Raw genomic sequence first — 14,852 nt, 5'->3', positions numbered from 1 at the left:
GCCAAAACAAGTAGATTACCTTAATTCAAATCATAGCTACAGTGTTTAACACTAAGCTAATGTTACTGTGTAAGGTGTGTACTATGTAATGTATACAATCTTAACTACAAACCTCCCTTCACATAGCGGTGATCCATAATCGCCGTCTCCACTCATCTTTATAAAACGAGAACATTTGTTCTTTTTCCACAGGGTATTTGTTGTTCGGTTTAGCTACTTGCCAGACTATTAAACAAACAGAGACTGGAAGTTAATTTCAGGCCAGATGCGTAACCGAGACAATGTGCGGTGCGTTCGATGAAAAAATTATAATAAATAATAATAATAATAATTCATTACATTTATATAGACAAGTTTACGCGCCAAATCGTGGGGGGCGCCATTACTCTACACATATGCATTTCATTTCCGCCGGAAGTGCTTTGCGCAGCGTCTGCCGATGTAAACACAGCAATTTGGGAACACGGTTCTACTACTTTGACTGGAGATTGCGTTACTCTCCGCCACCCGAATTCAGTGCAGAACAGGGAGGATAACATAACGACGTGTCCCAGCATAACATACAGCAAGATTTGCTCCTAACTTACTTCGTACAATCCATGGCAATAGATGGAAAAGCAATGGACAATCTGAAATCCTCCGAGGCATGAACTGGATCTGACATCATCATGAACCGAACACTTGTTTATTAATAAACAATGAAAATGTCTCATTGAAATATTTTACATATTCATTACTTTTGCTGGTTGTTTGAGACAGCTTTTAGGTGCTGTTTATATGAACGTCTTAACACTGCATCAGCACCGAAAAAATTGAGAGGGAGAGAATAAGATTTGTTTGACTTATTGCGGTTTGGAAAGAAACTGCTTGTTGCAGTACATTTTAAATACAGTGAGTTGTCATGAAACGTTGATGGAGCAGCAAAATGACACATATATATACACACACATATATAACATATTCCAATTCCCAAGATATTAAATAAGCAGAGGTGGACACTACTTGAGTATGTATTTGTATTTTATCAGTGTTTTTCTTTGGAAAACATACATTACAAAGCATATTATCATAATTTTTACTCCACTACATTTCATATTTTCAAGTTTTTGGTTTATAATTAATATTTAAGTACATTGAACATCTAGAATTATTTTTACTTAAGTAAAAAGTACTTGTACTTTTACTCAAGAAAGTAAAAGTACACATTTTTTATGTAATTAGGTATTAAATACATTTTAATATGCAATATAAAAGGAATACACAGTATGATTATATGCTTTAGAATGTAGTGAACATTTATTAGTAAAGTAAAGTAAAAAAAAATCACAAGACAAACACTCTGATAAAGCACAGATGCTTGGAAAATTTACTCAAAGTACTCAAGTAGTGTCCGCCTCTGCAAATAAATAATAACCTGTTTTACTATATCTCTCTAGGTCCGAGTTGGTATCAGGCTTGCGAAAAAATGTAAACAATGGAGCGCATGGACATTGCCTTTTCGTAGCTGGTTTGTGGTCGTAGCACTCACTATCTAACCACTCGTTCAGGTGCTTTCTCGAGTGTTTGCAACCAACTACCGCACACGTCGTTCCCGAACCACTTTTCTTCATGTTATAATTGTTATATCGTCTTTGTCACTGCGATATCAGTGCTTTCTCAGCACAACAGAGCTAGCTAGCAAAACAAACCCAGCCCGCCAGAACGGAAGTGAGTTGCATCGATGGGAGGAGTTTAAGACGTAGAGCGGAAACGGCTCAAAAACTTGTCTATAGCGCTTTTCTGCAGCACTCAAAGCGCTTTACATATGAAAGGGGGATTCTCCTCAACCACCACCAATGTGCAGCATCCACCTGGATGATGCGACGGCAGCCATATTGCGCCAGAACGCTCACCACACACCAGCTTATTAGTGGAGAGGAGACAGAGTAATATAGCCAATTAGTATGAGGGGATGATTAGTAGGCCAACGGGCAAGTTTAGCCAGGATGCCGGGGCACAACCCGACTCTTTTTCGAAAGACATCCTGGGATCTTTAACAACCACAGAGAGTCAGGACCTCGGTTTAACGTCTCATCCAAAGGACAGTGCTTTTTTGACAGTCACTATACTGGTGAGCACCCCCTGCTGGTCTCACTAACACCTCTACCAGCAGCAACCTGGTTTTCACAGGTGGTCTTCCATCCAAGTACTGACCAGGCTCAGCCCTGCTGGCTTCAGTGGTCAAGCTGTCTTGGGCCATAGGGTGATATGGCTGCTGGATGATTTTAATGGTCCTTAAAGCGTCCTTAAAGTGGCAAAATTTTGTAACTTTGTTAAAGAACTGTTAATACATTCAGTCTCTTGAGCAGCACAAACACAGACCTTTAGGCCACCATTGTTGTTTTGGTCATACTCGGGCATGCCTAAAGACTGAACACATGCACATGACGTAAAAATTTTTTTTAGATTTTCAAAAGTTTGCTGTTTTTTGGACCACAAAATGCTCACGTTATGTAAATGAACTGCCAAAATGAATAAACGTTCAAATTTTTGGTTGATAATATTGATGTGCAAATGGCCCATTATTTTGCCTCTCAGTGTTTGTGCTACAGACATAAACAATACAATATAGGGTTGAATAAAGTATTTCTGAGCAATTTGATACACAAATATTGCATGGCTATATCATGGTGAAATAGAAAGTGGGCTTTTGACTTGGACCATTAAATAACCACCTTGTAACCATTAAAATCACCCTAGCGACTACCTAGCATTGCTCTGACACATGGAAACGTTTCGCTTTGTATTGTCACGCAACATTGACATTTCTTGTTAAAATGTAGTTGTGTTGTCTATTGGTTGGAACAGCTTTCACCTCTGAAATGTGAACCTACAGTATAATGTCTAACAGAGTTGCATAGGTGAGCTGCTCTCTTTAATAAAACAGAGATTTGATGCCACGCTTTCAGTATTTGATTCAGTCAGCAGTCTTTAGCCTGGCGACAAGACTTCAGCATATTTAATGCTTGGTATTCCATTATCAGCTTCACTTTGAAGATTTACTTGGGTAAGATCATTAACACAAGTAACCATTTTCATCCCATCATCTATTGCACACTGTCTGTGAGACGTCATGCATTTCTGGAAATGGATTTAGACAACAACTTAATATAGCAGCAAAAGAGCAGGTTTAAAGGACAAGTTCGGTATTTTACACTTAAAGCCCTGTTTTCAGATTGTTTATGATGAAATAGAACGGTTTTGACTGAAATTTGGACATATGCGGCTGCCCCGAGAATTTTTGGGTGTTTGTGTTTCACCTTCCACCTTTACAATGGGTTTAATGGTGCACTGGAACAATCCTTCCTAAAATGCATTAAACTTTCGTTTACAAAGACGTGAAACTCACCGAGTGGTCGGGGGTGTTCACTGATATGCTCACACAAAAATCGCTGCAAAAGATGCTTTCCAACAGCTGTTTTAGCATTCGTTGTTAACTTGTGGACCTTTTTTTCCAAACGCCTCACACCCGTACATTCTTCCTCTTAGAGCTTGAATAATAAACACTCCAGCCCAGGTGGTGGCGCTAATCCGCCATTGCCAATTGCAAGAATAGAAACAAAGTTCCCGGCGCGGAGTAATACCGTACTTCACAGCACAACTAATACAAGTCAATGGAGTTGGCAAAAACTACGATAAAACCTGTTGGAATGCGTCTTTTGCAGCGATTTTTGTGTGAGCATATCAGTGAACACCCCCGACCACTCGGTGAGTTTCACGTCTTTGTAAACGAAAGTTTAATGCATTTTAGGAAGGATTGTTCCTGTGCACCATTAAACCCATTGTAAAGGTGGGAGGTGAAACACAAACACCCAAAAATTCTCGGGGCAGCCGCATATGTCGAATTTCAGTCAAAACCGTTCTATTTCATCATAAACAATCTGAAAACAGGGCTTTAAGTGTAAAATACCGAACTTGTCCTTTAAAACACTTTTGTCTATTCTTCCCTTACGGAAAATGAACCATGTTTTTTTGTGGTAAAAGTGTAGTTGCCATGTTTTTTGGTGTATTGATTACTATGAACAAAATCATGGTTTTACTATACTAACCATGGTATAACTATAGTTGTTTAAAACCATGGTTGTCAAAAACATGTTTATTTTGTGGTTACCATGGTTTTACTACAGTAATCATGTTTTTTTAACTGTAGTAAAACCATGGTTAATTTTTTGAAGGGCTGTAGCTCTGTTAGTAGAGCATTGTATTAGAGGCACAACAGATATGGATTTAATTTTTCAAGTATCAAGCACAAATTCTGATAAAAATGTATAGCTTGAATTTACTTTGAGTCATCTTTGATAAAAGCATCTGCTAAGTGTTTAAATTGACGAATTTCAGGTTTCTTTGAAATGATATAACTCTGTAAATTTAATAGCTACTACTTAACCTTACCCTAATGTTTTTTCTCAGTGTGAATCTCCTGAAATGGCTGGCAGGGCATGTTTTCCACAAATTCACAGGTTTCTCTCTCTTTCTTGGCTCTGTATGACAAGCCCTAAATAGACTTTTTATCAATTTAGCCGAGCAAAAGAGGTGTGTTAGGAACATTTTCTATTGTCGCTATTTTTCTTCTGGTTATGGCTTCATAATGGAAGCCAGGGAAGGGTTTCTCACTAAATGAGATATCTGGGCCTTAACACAAGCCCTGCCATTTGACAGGCAAAGCTGGAGTCATGGTTAGATTAAGATAACGTATCCCAGGACCTTCCCAGCATACTTCTTATTTAAAGTGCTCAGCTGATAAGCGAGAAAGACGTGATTCAGAGGTGGTAGCTTTTAGTCTCCCTGCTGTTATTGCTGGGGCGGGATCGAATGACAAGCAAAACATTTACGGCAGCTTAAATCATGCGGCTGACAGCGCTGTTCTCTAGAAACTGGCCTGGCAGGGCCAGACATTTCACTTTGGCATTAAGTTCACTGGTTCAAGAAGCTGGACAAGAATTTGTGACGTAAATGTTAAGTAACCAACAACAATTTCTGATTTTGTTTTGGTTTTATGTTCAAAAGCATATACTTTAAAGTAAGGCTAGCCAACTGGCGACCCATGGGCCAAATGCGGCCCCTCCAATTATCTTTATCCGGTCATCTTTGTCTGATTTAAAATCAATGTGGTTACTTTTACCTTTCCACTGTACATGACAAATGATGGCCAATAAACCAGAAAAAGAGTCGGAAAGGGGCTGTGTGAGGTGCGTAATTATAGTTTCCAATTTGAGCTTTGGATGCATTGAATTTTTTTATGACTACGCATGTGAAACACTGAACGTAAGTGATGTATTTAAGTGTGTTTCAATCAAACACTCTGTGCACAGTGTGACTATTTATCATTTTTTGTTCAACCTTATCAATAACACTTAAATCCTTTAAAAACGATTGATTGCTGAGAAGTTAATTATTAAGTATAAATAGATTTGTAGATTAAGGGCTCTTGCGCTGGAATGAGCTTCTCTCCTATGTTGACACAAATTAGATAGATAGATAGATAGATAGATAGATAGATAGATAGATAGATAGATAGATAGATAGATAGATAGATAGATAGATAGATAGATAGATAGATAGATAGATAGATAGATAGATAGATAGATAGATAGTTTATTGTCCTGTAAACAGGAAATTTGTTTTCACAAACTGTCATACAGTACACGCAGCTAGTACAAACATATATACACAAAAACAACAACAACAAAACACAAGATGGTGAATGTTCAGCTTTGTAAATTATTGAGGATTGAGATTGCCTAAATTTACTATTAGATTGAAATTCCGTTACGACTGCCAATAGGGGGTGAACTCTGACATTTGCATCCGAATGTACAATGAAAAGGCGGTTTAGCATATATATCTTTAAAATATTAAAAAAGAAAACATGAAGTGCAATTTTAGTCATTAGGAGAAGGCTGTATATATGTTGTGAATACTTTAAAAGTAACAATAACAATTTATGAAAGTTAGTTTTAAACAAAACAAGTTTAAGAGCATTACAGTTAGTGCTATACAAAAATACATGTGTTGAAATTGTATACTTGCAGTTCATTTGGCTCTTGCAATGTTAAACTGCAATTGTTTTTAAAATATAAAAAAGTAGTTTTCAGTACAAGAAACAAGAAGTGTGCATCTTTTTGAAAATGCATGTTTTTTAATATATTACCTATAACAAAAAGTAACAAAAACAACATAAGTTATAACATTTATAATAATTATAATATACATATATAAGATAAAAGTTAAAAATATATAAAAGGTAAAAATAGGGGTAAAAGTTTGGCCGCATCATATTTACAATATTAGAATCTGGTTCTTTAAGAAGAGTAGTTGAAGACCCCTGCTCTAAAGCGTTGGATCAAAAAGGGACAAACCCAGCCATTGGGTCAAATTAACCCAGAAAATGTTTACAGTAGGCTATATTTGACCCAACAATAGGGTTAAAACAACCCAGCATTTTAGGTTGAAACAATTCTGCATAGGTTAAATTACATCCCTTTTTGATTACATCAACTTTTTTCACTTTTTAAGAATATAATGTTAAACAAATAGAGAATAAATAAAATGAGAATTATGTTCTCCAAAAAAAAACCCCAGCAAAAATCAACTATGCTATTTTACTTTAGCTTCTACGGGTAGAAGGGGACCCGTATAATGATAAATAAAAATATAACCCAAATGCATTATGGATAAAAGTGTCCACCAAATGCATAAACATTGATATCACCAATCCCATAAGAATTTGCAGATCTAGAAGGTGCTCGCCGTTTTAATGTGCATTATGCATCCAATGCACAGTGCCGTGTGAGACTATTTACAGACAGGGCTCCATTTGCCAAAGCAAAACTATTATAAAGAGAGAGTGATCACATGTCACAGTTCATGTCTAACAGAATTAACCAGAAACTTCTCTCAGAAACACGGTTGATGGCATATGGCAGAAGTTTTTAAGCTAGTCAGTTTCTGCTTCTCCTTTGCTCGATTGATAAAAGAACTTGGGCATGAGTTGGCTGAGGTTCATGTTTATTTCAACAAACGAAAATGGCACAGGCCTCTGGAGTCAGATAGATTTCCTGCAGGGCTCCCCTTGTAATTTTGAAATTCTTCTGCTTCATAAAGCACCTAAAGAAGACAATGTGTGTTTTATGATGAAGACCGACAACAACTGTGTTTTTCGAAAAAGGCGTAATTATAGACTGACACTCAGAGACAGGTACGGTAAGTACTCTCATCTGCTTTAAGACACACAAACACATAATTTAGCTGCTTACGTGTAACTCAAGGTTTCTCCTTTACTCATGAGTTTGAAATGTGTGTTGCCTCAAGTGATAAATGTGATCAACAAAAGCAGAAAAGCTTCAGTAGCCGTAAAAAAGCTGATGCTAAAGCTGTCAGGGTCGCCATGTTCTCAATAGTAAATGTTTCACATTATGCCGAATTTACCACCATACAAGTCCATATAAGGACAAAACACCTGGACGTTGGGTCTAGAAATAGATTATGTATGTGACCAAAAATGTAAACATGGTTAAATGCTAAAACTAGTTGTTCAGATAGAAAGAGCTTGAAAATAACTTTACAATGACACCAAGCCCATGTCTATGGGTTGAAAAATAACAAAATACTGGCCATTTGAAACTCGAAAATCATCACCTTATTTTGTCCCATTGTTTCCTTGCACATCGTTCAAATTCATTGAAATTTTGTTCACTTGTAGTTTAGCAATTAAACTAAACCAAAGTTACAATTTCAAGAATGTTTTTACTCCGCACGTCGCTTGAGGTAATCCGAAGTTTCGTCAAGAGGAACCAAATTGTCAGCCGTGACATTGTCACGTACCTAGATGTATTTGATGAAATGCACTAAAAGCAGGCGTTGGTACGGCCTCTTTAAATTACTTTTTAAATGGCCAATCTGTTGTAGTCCACCAATTTGTTTTATAACTCAACGTGAAACAGCATTAACAACCCATTTTACTTCACAATGCAAATTTCTTTGTCAAACAAGTTGTTTAATGAAGAAAATAAGAGATTTTTTCAGGTCAGGAACTAATTGGATTGTGAAAATGGGTATTACAAACATGGATGCAAGTTCATAGTAGATTGCGGAAAACTTCTACGCTTCTAAAACTCCACCAGCACCCACTTGTTTTTTTTTTTATTATGTGGAGGCCAAGATCATTTTTTTTTTTCTTCAAACATATATATATATATATATATTATTGTATTAATTCATATTTTGCCATTATTGCTGTAATCTTTACTACATTAACATTATGTTAAAATAAATTAAAGCTTTATTGTCACCTCAACCAGAATGTGACATAAAGGGTATAAGGTAAAGGTAAAGGTCGTTCATTCCAACCCCCCCACACACACTCCCACTATTGGGTTAAAAGTGTTAAAAAAAAAAATGCTGGGTTATTTTCAAAATGACTTATATCATTTTTAGCTGTGTTATTCATCCACATTAACCCGTTTAATCCTGTGACCGTGTTGTTTTCTTCTTTCTGAAAGCTTTAAAAGTGTTGATGTTGGCTCTGGGCAAGAAATTAAACTTTTAAATGAAAAAATAGATTGTCTTGATTAAAATGTATCAATGTCATGTGACTAGGGTGAAAGGTCACATGACCAGATCAGTTTACTTCCTGCTTGCACATCTAGAAGAAGATGTCTACCTCAGACTACTACAAAAAGAAGTAAAACATCTTAATTAACAAATAGAACTATCAATTTTGTACGTGGGGTCACTTACAGATATATTTTGAGAATTTTTTTAACGGTCACAATTGTGACCGGTAGTATAACATATTTACATTAGAAAAAGTGTGTCTAATTGAATTTTAATAAAGTCCGGCTATGATGTTTCCCACCGGTCACTTTTGTGACCAGGTATAAAACCTAATATTTCACTAACTTAACCAACATAAAATCAAAGGAGGCATAAAGTTTGTGTTAGGGAGGTCTAAGGAGTAAATTGAATGTATTCAAATTCCAAGAAAAAATTTGGGATTAAACTTAATGTCAATTACACACCAATTCCCTCTTTTAATGATTAAAGTTTGCTAGTCAAAGTAAAAGTAGCAAAAAAAGAACAGACACTTTCAGTATATATAGATATATATTCATTTATTTAATATTTAAACCGACTAAAAAGTTGTAAATACAACTTCTGAATGAAAGGCACAGTAAAATCAGACACAGCTGATATAATACTCAACTCAAACATAATTACAGTACAAAAGCGGACAGTTATTTATGCACGCGAAAACATCTCACGTGCCAACACCCAACAAGAGGCCATTCGGTCACCGGTGGAGATTAGACAAGAGCAGGGGGACGTCGGTGATAACAGCTGAAAAACACTTATTGCTTTGACAATTCAGGGCCTGACTGGCAAGAACCCAAACATTAAAATAAAAAGATTAAAATCTTAATTCATTTTATTAATTTGATCTGGCAAAAACATCAAGTTGAAAGAGATTAGCTAGCTTTCAAACTCCAGGCTCAATGGAGTGATGCTGTCAGTCAAGCGCTCGGATCCTTCATTATCTAACGCATTACCATACTGATCTAATTCATTGGTCCACCAAGTGCAAAATCAAACCAGTAAGGAGAAAAAACCCAGCAGACTGATGGCTCAAAGTTAAATGAAATTAAGTGTTAAAGACATTTAATTATTTTCTGATTAATTCAATTGCGGAGCTGTGAAATTGAAATGTTAAGAGATGGATTTTAAAGACAGGAAGTAACATTTCTGTCTATGTGGATGCACGTTCCTTCACTGAGGAGTTTACTGCTACATCACGTCCTGTCCCGGTACATTATTTATACTTAACAGCCAATTAGACACCTGGTCTGTGCTCTGATTTAATAGCGATAACATAATTTGAATTTATTGTTGCCCTCCGTGGATTTCACATGATTAATACAAACACAAACCTTTGCGCTAGTCTCAACGCATTTATAAAGCTGCTCCAGGAGAATTCGGATGGGTTTTACAGAACGGCACTGCGACTGTGCCCCTTTAGAGGTTTGAGTTACATAAAACCAGACTCTTTGGTATACGCAAAGCAATTCCAACTCATTTCCTCTCCAATCTGCTATAATTATGTACAGATTTCCAAGTCCTCTCTACTGTTTAAAAATTACGCTTTAAGCCAAACTCTTCTTATTGGAATGTAAGTGAATCAATTAGGCAGAAGACAAACTCTCGAGCTGACGCATTTGACTTCCTGTGTACTAACATCCAGTAGCAGGACGTTAACAACAATGGCTTAACCACTGCCAAAAATATAAACCACTAAAAAAAGTGATAAACCAAAGACCCTTCAATAATTTAAAGATCAATGAAGCAAAACAAACTGTACACATAATGGACGATTAGTCTGAAACAGTAACTTAAGTTTCGTTTTGGCCAGACGTAAGACCTTCTAGAAGTCATCATCAAACTGTGAAGATCAATGGACATTGATGGGCGGATGCTGGAGTATTGACAGTCATTGGCGGTCATTACCTAGCTGTCCCGCTTAGCTGGGTTAGATACTCGCGCAGTTCTTTAGCTGCCTGAAAGCGTCCGTACCGCTTTTTGGGGTTGGAACACTCGTCCAAAAGAGCTTCAAGCTGGCCCTCTTTGGCTATGTGTGGCGGGGGGTCGTGAAGAAGTCCACCAGTGCTGCCCCGCCACGTAGCGTATCGTGAGAGCAGGTTCTGGCAAATGGCGTAATAGTTGTGGTCGACCATGACCCGTGAACACAACATGTCTTTAGAGAAAGAAAGACAAGCCTCTTTGTCGCACTCCTCAAACTTGCTCTCGTACCAGACGTCGTAGTTTTCCGGCTTATCTGCAGGTAGAAGATCAAAGTAACAACGGTAAGAGTCATTATACAGAAGATTTTCCAAATTATTTTTCTAAGCTTTTTCTAAGCTTCTAAGGCCATATTCATGGTAACTGTACTCATGAGAAGTCTAACATTTTCCTTTTGTCTTTTACAGAAAAAAAAGAAAAACAAGGTTTGAAACAACATGGATGTGAGTAAATCATGACAATTTCATATTTTGTATCAATTATTTTTACCTACCAAATTTACTGCATTTTTAAAACCGTGATATTTGAACACATTCAGACAGTCTGAACACAATGAACATATACAGTATCAGCTGTTGGACCAGAAGAGAAATCTTTTGACCTCAAAGTAACACAAAGGCAATTATGCGCCCATTTCTGGAGTACAGCTTGTGCTTTCCTTAATAGTACGACACAAATTGCCCTCTTTCTCTACACACAACACTGGTCCATACAACCTTCATCTCCAGTTATTTTTCAAAGACTTTGCAATCGGGGCAAATAAATAACATTTACGATGATGAGAAATTCTTTGGAGTTGCATTAATGATGAAATTTATTAGAGAGAAAACCTCATGAGAAGCCAACCAATAATCATGCTTGAGAAACCTAATGCACTCCCAGGACTTTCTCCATTTCAATGACTCCAATTAAGTTTTTATCCGTGTTTTCTGCCTTGGACCCAAGACACATGCCCAAACTCAATCATAACTCAAGACTGACGTGCACAGATGGAGGCAAGGTAAACTGACGGTACTTGCAGCATCTAACACAAATGAAAATCAGACTTTTCCCATGTTTAAATGCTATAATTGGGTCCCAGTGCTTCTATCAACCTAGACCTAAATGTGAAAAAGAACAACACCGTAACTTTGTGTTGGTAAACCATTCTCTGCAAGCATGTTAAAAATTAGGTCATTCCGATTTCCTACAAAGTGGCAATGCTATAATAAATGATCTATATGGTATTTTGTGCTACAACTTCACATAAGCCTCTGGGAACACTAAAGACTTACATCTTTAAATAAATCTCATAATATGTCCCCTTTAAAATCAGATCTGACTTACAACCATTATTGGTCCGTACTCGATGTCTATGTTTGATATGGATCTGCAGAAATCCATTATTTAAGCCTCAAGTCGAAAATCTAAAATAAAATAGATTGTTACATGTCTCATAATCTAATTATGAGATTTGAAGCATCAAAGTTTGATTTCAATTATTGATTTTACATTAATTTCAATTTCAGTCCATATTAAAGAAAGGAAGGTTATATTTTCATACAATGTGCTTTACATTATGTAGGATGATCTTTGCTGGGTTTTCACACACACTGGGTAACATTTTATCAATTCTGTGTAAAAAGCACTGTATATCACCTAGAACATTCCTCATCTCAAACCTATCTATTGTATAAAGGGCCCATATTTTGTGGCTAAAAAGACAATGTGTTCGCATGGTTTATGGTTAAAAAAACTCATTATTTTCCACATCCCATACATTTTTGGAGCACCTCTAAGTCGTGCACTTCTGAAATAGGTATTTTTGTACAAAGCTCATCGTTCTGAGAAAGCGCAGTGTGAACCGGTTGGCCGGCTATCCAGTGCATCGTGATTGGCCAAATACCTCAAATACGTAAACGGAAATGTGACGCTCCTTACCATGTTTTAAAGATGAGCTCCAAGAGCAGAAGTGAAAGCCAGGAGACACTATCGTCTTTACTACCTCATCAATACAAGTCTGAATCTGACCCAGAAAACACAGATAGGTAAGATGATCGATTAACTTTACCATTGCGATGTAAGCAGAAAATAACAGATTGAAATTAAAACCATAAAACCATGTCTGCATTTGTGATCGTAGAAACGCTGAACAAGCACAACTCTTCACTTCCCAAAACTTGTGTTTAAATCGTCGCTATGAAATTCTTTAAATATGAAATCACAGGTGCGTCACAGCTCAAAACTCGCGTTTGAATCGTCAGTCGGAAATTCTTTTAATATGAAATCACAGGCGCATCACAGCTCAAAACTCGTTTGAATCGTCAGTCGGAAATTCTTTAAATATGAAAACACAGGCGCATCACAGCTCAAAACTTGCATTTGAATCGTCAGTAGGAAATTCCTTAGATATGAAAAACAGGCGTGGCACAGCTCAAAACTCACGTTTGAATCATCAGTATGAAACTCTTTAAATATGAAAACACAGGCGCGTCACAGCTCAAAACTCGCGTTTGAATAGTCAGTCGGAAATTCTTTAAATATGAAAACACAGGCGCGTCACAGCTCAAAACTTACGTTTAAATCGTCAGTTGGAAATTCTTTAAATATGAAAACACAGGCGCGTCACAGCTCAAAACCTGCGTTTGAATCGTCAGTCGGAAATTCTTTAAATATGAAAAAATAGGCGCGTCACAGCTCAAAACCTGCGTTTGAATCGTCAGTCGGAAATTCTTTAAATATGAAAACACAGGCGCGTCACAGCTCAAAACCTGCGTTCGAATCGTCAGTCGGAAATTCTTTAAATATGAAAACACAGGCGCGTCACAGCTCAAAACTCGCGTTTAAATCGTCAGTCGGAAATTCTTAAAATATGAAATCACAGGCAAATCACTGCTTAAAACTCGCGTTTGAATCATCAGTAGGAAATTCTTTAAATATGAAAACACAGGTGCGTCACAGCTCAAAACCTGCGTTTGAATCGTCAGTAGGAAATTCCTTAGATATGAAAAACAGGCGTGGCACAGCTCTAAACTCACGTTTGAATCATCAGTATGAAATTCTTTAAATATGAAATCACAGGCGCATCACAGCTCAAAACTTGCATTTGAATCGTCAGTAGGAAATTCCTTAGATATGAAAAACAGGCGTGGCACAGCTCAAAACTCACGTTTGAATCATCAGTGTGAAACTCTTTAAATATGAAAACACAGGCGCGTCACAACTCAAAACTCGCGTTTGAATAGTCAGTCGGAAATTCTTTAAATATGAAAACACAGGCGCGAGTTTTGAGTCACAGCTCAAAACTCACGTTTGAATCGTCAGTCGGAAATTCTTAAAATATGAAAACACAGGCACGTCACAGCTCAAAACTCGCGTTTGAATAGTCAGTCGGAAATTCTTTATATATGAAAACACAGGCGCGAGTTTTGAGTCACAGCTCAAAACTCACGTTTGAATCGTCAGTCGGAAATTCTTAAAATATGAAATCACAGGCGCGTCACAGCTCAAAACCTGCGTTTGAATCGTCAGTCGGAAATTTTTTAAATATGAAAACACAGGCAAATCACTGCTTAAAACTCGCGTTTGAATCATCAGTAGGAAATTCTTTAAATATGAAAACACAGGCGCGTCACAGCTCAAAACTCGCGTTTGAATCGCCAGTCAGAAATTCTTTAAATATGAAAACACAGGCGCGTCACAGCTCAAAACCTGCGTTTGAATCGTCAGTCGGAAATTCTTTAAGCATGAAAACCTCGGCTACTTACTGTCAGTCAGCAGAACCAGAGTAGTTGCAAAGTTGGAATTGCTCCAGTTTTTTAGATGAAGTGTTCACTCTAAAAACAAACGATGCTATATACTGTAGCACCAAAAGTGGTTCTTTGTTCGTAAATATAGAATAACTAGTTTTAGTGCCATATAGCACCGGTGAAGCACCAGTGAAGCACTTGTGTAGAACCATATACTGATATGTAGAACCATATGTGGTTTAGAAAGTAGTCGTCCATAAAATGTGCAGCACACAATTGAACATTTGGGCTGAACTGCTCTGAAACGGTTTTGTAAATAAAACCGAACCCCTGGTTTCTTAATGTTTACTCTATTGGAAGGCCAAACAAAGTAGCTTGCCTTTCGCAACAAAACACACAGCGTCTACTCAACATGGCGGAAATATCAATACTACAGCGTGATTGAAATGAACCCCTCTATCTTTGCATATACATTAGGGCGGTGCTATGCAAATGTTCAAACCAGTATGAAGT

General features: G+C 37.1%; 1 protein-coding gene across 2 annotated transcripts in view; it reads right to left on the bottom strand.

Annotated features, from left to right (window-relative positions):
• Nucleotides 1-9,135: 9,135 nt before the first annotated feature.
• Nucleotides 9,136-14,852, bottom strand: part of dipk2ab (divergent protein kinase domain 2Ab) — a 54,403-nt gene continuing 48,686 nt past the window's right edge. For both annotated transcript variants that reach the window (XM_065294700.2, XM_065294701.2), the window contains one exon: nt 9,136-10,867. In XM_065294700.2, the coding sequence (XP_065150772.1) occupies nt 10,536-10,867 (332 nt within the window). In that variant the 3' untranslated portion in view covers nt 9,136-10,535. The remainder of the gene's footprint in view (nt 10,868-14,852) is intronic.

The sequence above is a fragment of the Paramisgurnus dabryanus genome, chromosome 22, assembly GCF_030506205.2.
Source record: "Paramisgurnus dabryanus chromosome 22, PD_genome_1.1, whole genome shotgun sequence".
NCBI lineage: Eukaryota > Metazoa > Chordata > Actinopteri > Cypriniformes > Cobitidae > Paramisgurnus > Paramisgurnus dabryanus.
Note: the sequence above shows the minus strand (reverse complement) of the source record. Positions and strands in the feature narration are given on the sequence as shown.